This window comes from Scomber japonicus, chromosome 3, assembly GCF_027409825.1.
Source record: "Scomber japonicus isolate fScoJap1 chromosome 3, fScoJap1.pri, whole genome shotgun sequence".
Lineage (NCBI taxonomy): Eukaryota > Metazoa > Chordata > Actinopteri > Scombriformes > Scombridae > Scomber > Scomber japonicus.
Genome location: NC_070580.1, coordinates 27,182,592 through 27,186,589, shown reverse-complemented (window position 1 = coordinate 27,186,589; position 3,998 = coordinate 27,182,592). Strand labels below are relative to the sequence as shown.

The window sequence follows — 3,998 nt, the reverse complement described above, 5'->3', positions numbered from 1 at the left end:
TTATTTAATATAGGCTATATAGGCAACTCTGAATAAAAATACAATTTTACGAAAAGCTTGACTTTGATTTTCATGATAAGCGTTTTCCATCTATACCACTCTGCGTTGTATTACCTGAATAATTAATCTGAACAAGACTCAGAGTCCAACATCTCGACAGGTTATGATATTAAATATAACCTAAAACAGGCATTTGGCTATATAGATTACCATAGTCTATTCATTACATTACTGGACAATGAAACTTTTTTTTCTTTCCACAAAGCACAAGACGTGTTTTTGACTGGTGGGTAGATGCAATATAGTAGACTATGCTACACGTGAATCCCAGTCATGAACACCAACAACTTTCGCATTAACATCAAGATATGTAGGCATCGTGTGGCACTGCAAAAATATTTGTTTAAACAAGCCACTTATTCTTAAAAAAAAACAAAAAACAAATCTGTCAACAGCTTGGAAATTAATACTTTTCCAATGCAAAATGTTTTGTTTTGTTATTAATGTTAATACTTTGTTTAAACAATGTAAGTTATGTAAATAAGTGGAATCATCATTTCTCACTCACTTAAATCTAAAAAAAAGTGATAAATGACTTGTTAAAAGGGCATTTGTGCAGCGTTCATCCACAGATATGGACTGACACATTACGATTGGCTATATAAAAAAATAATATTATCGCTACTATTCATGCTTCATAAATGATTCGTGTTTCTTTGTGTGTGGTTCATTTACACGTCTGTGAAAATCTTTTTGATGTTCACGCAGTTCTGGTTGTTCTCGGTGGTGAAGTTGGGCTGCTTGAACGCACTGTTGATGCTCTCCTCTATCACCATATACTCTGACTTGCTGAGGGATGAGGAGCTGCACGACCTCCTCAGCCCCTCAGAGGGGAGGTGCTCACAGCTGACTATGTGTGCGTAATGTGGCTGCTCCTCTCCGTCGGTCTCCCTGTGGTAAAAATAGTTGAAATTGGACACAATCACTGGCACTGGTAAGGCAATGGTTAGCACGCCTGCTATTGCGCACAGAGACCCCACTATTTTCCCACCGATGGTCACCGGGTGCATGTCTCCGTATCCAACTGTGGTCATGGTGACTACTGCCCACCAAAAAGCGTCCGGGATGCTGGTGAAGCTGGAAGTGGGATCGTCTGCTTCTGCAAAGTAAACAGCGCTGGAGAAGAGAATAACTCCGATGAAAAGAAAAAATATGAGCAAGCCCAGCTCCCTCATGCTGGCCTTAAGGGTCTGTCCCAAAATCTGAAGTCCCTTTGAGTGTCGTGAGAGTTTAAAAATGCGAAAGACCCTCACCAGTCTGATCACCCTCAGGATGGCGAGGGACATCGCCTGCTGGCCACTGTTGTTTTCCTTCTGGGCCAGCTCTGTCCCCAAAGTGATAAAGTAGGGGATTATGGCGACAATGTCAATGATATTCATGATGTTTTTGGAGAAGGTTGTTTTGCTGGGGCAGGCGAAAAACCTGACCAGCAACTCGAAAGAGAACCATATGATGCAGAGGGTCTCTATCACAAAGAATGGGTCTGTGAAGGGGTTTGGCACAAAAGGCGCCGTGCCATTGACAGTGGGTGCCACTGTGGCTGGGTCTCTGTCATCCCGAAATTCCGGCAGAGTCTCCATACAGAAAATTACAATTGAAATCAAAATGACAAGCACTGAAACGATGGCTATCCCCCTCGCTGGTCCGGAGCTTTCAGGATACTCAAACAAAAGCCAAACCTGCTTTTGGAAGTCATGTTTGGGCAGTACGCGCTCCTCTTCTTTTATAAAGCCTTCATCATCACGGAATTTCTCCATCGCTTCCTCTCCGAGTTGATAAAACCTAATTTCCTCGGAGAAAATATCAATGGGGACGTTAACAGGTCTCCGTAAGCGACCCCCTGACTGGTAGTAGTACAGGATGGCATCAAAGCTGGGTCTGTTCCTGTCGAAGAAGTACTCGTTCCTCAGTGGGTCAAAGTAGCGCATCCTTTTCCTGGGGTCCCCCAACAGCGTGTCTGGAAACTGGTTAAAAGTTTTAAGTTGCGTCTCGAAGCGTAAACCTGAAATGTTGATAACGACCCTCTCGCAGCATCCTTGGCGACCGCGCTGAAATCGATCCACGGACAGGTGAGGCGCCGAGAGCACGGCGGACTCCTCCAGCATGTTTTCCACTGTCATGACGCCCTTCTCCACCTCGACATAACCCCGGCGGTCAGTCTCGTTGCTGTCCCTGTGCCTAGAGGACGAGGGCGACGGGATCACGCTGCGGGTCTGGTCATCCATACAGGTGGTTTTCGGTCCGGAGGGGCAAAGCGCGCGCCACGCCTCTGCCAGCCAAAGCCTACAGCTTTGGAGAGCTGCGGCCGACGCCACTCACATCTCTTCTAACCATCACCTATCTCTGCGTATCCACACACTGAAGAGCTGTACTCAAACACCCCTCCCCCCTCCCCCTCTCTCACTCTCTCTCTTTCCCCCCTTTACAAACACGTCGACACCCGCCCACGGCGTGCATATGTCTGACATACGTCCACCACCCGCCCAATCGGAAATTAACTTGACACTTAATGCCGAGCACACACACACACACACACACACACACACACACACACACACACACACACACACCTTCCTTTCAAGTGAGGTGAAAGAAAAACACTTGATGAAATCACACACTCACACCTGTTTGATCAAAGTTATTTATTATTTCCCTGTGAGCTCATGCAGGGCTCATATACATTTTCAAATCACCTTACATGAATGCAAAATATGAATGGACTGTTTCCTTTTCTCCACACTTGCGATATAGCTGTGAGACTTAAAGCACAACTTTAACCCAAAGAAAGGAGAATATTTATAAGAGAAATGCCACCCAGGAGCATTTCCCCTCTGTTTTCTGTGACCTTTGTGTCCAATATCTTTCACACACATCCATCATTGCTCCACTTTAACCACTGATGTTAAGTTTATGTAACTGGGTGTTTGTGGCAAAAGAGGGCAACACGGTGGATGCCAAGATATTCACTATCCAAAACCCTGATGAAAGGGAACAGACTAATTGTTTATTCTTCTGTTGTGTGCCTTGTTATCATTGGGAGGGGGTCCTGTTGCTCTCCATGGTGCTGAAAACAAGTGTGAACCAGCTTGTTAATGCATGTGTGCTCTCTTCAACAGTTTTAAGTTATCAGGACACAGAAGCGTTAAGATCAATCACCTCATTTCCACTCGAAGAAGATAAAAAAAAAAAGAAAAGGAAAAAAAAACATTTCCGCCATGTGGTGCCAGACTCGCCTCAAAGAAGCGTCTGGAGTGTCAGCTTTTGTTACAGCTGTGATTAATGACGAAAATGCAAAATCAGTGTTGTCTATAATGCAAACTGACAGGCTTCATCAAAGGCATCTGTCACTGTCTGTGGTTTTAGGAGCACGTGCAGGGGTTAATGAGTTCATATGAGATTCAAGCCTGATACACAATGTGCTCCTTTTATATATATGTACACATGTATATTATTGTTTTCATTTCAACATGTCAAACCCAAAGGAAAAAGCTGAGCCTGTCCTCTCTCCAAATATGGCGACATCAAGTACTCAACTATGAACATACTCAGAAAATCCTCTTAAAGCGGATGACACTGATCTAAAAAACCTATTGACCTCTTTTGCACTGCCTGTAAAAATTAGTTCAAGAGCATGGGAAAACCTCTCACTAGTAGGAATGTTACACATAAAAATACAACCAGACGCTGGCAGCAAATAAAACTGGGGCTATAAATTTTAGTCTGTGATATGGGAATCTTTAAAAATCTTATTTTGATTTGAAAAGGCGCAGCACTCAGGTTTAGTTAAGACATCCATCCTTAACATCAAAGGCCTGCTAGAATCCCAGCAAGACATTCACATTTTTATGGTGTTTTGTACTGTAGAAACATTTTCTTCAAAAAGTATTAAAACTATATAAAAAAAGAATACTTAAAAACAGTGCTAACACAAAAGCTTC

General features: G+C 43.4%; 1 protein-coding gene across 1 annotated transcript; it reads right to left on the bottom strand.

Annotated features, from left to right (window-relative positions):
• Nucleotides 1–731: 731 nt before the first annotated feature.
• On the bottom strand, nt 732–2,285 carry LOC128355218 (potassium voltage-gated channel subfamily A member 3-like). Its single transcript, XM_053315466.1, has one exon. The coding sequence runs from the start codon at nt 2,283–2,285 to the stop codon at nt 732–734; it is 1,554 nt and encodes a 517-aa protein (XP_053171441.1).
• Nucleotides 2,286–3,998: the final 1,713 nt, after the last annotated feature.

Bases quoted from the DNA above. Each gene is read 5' to 3' on its own strand.
- LOC128355218 (XM_053315466.1), bottom strand. From the start codon at position 2,285: ATGGATGACCAGACCCGCAGCGTGATCCCGTCGCCCTCGTCCTCTAGG.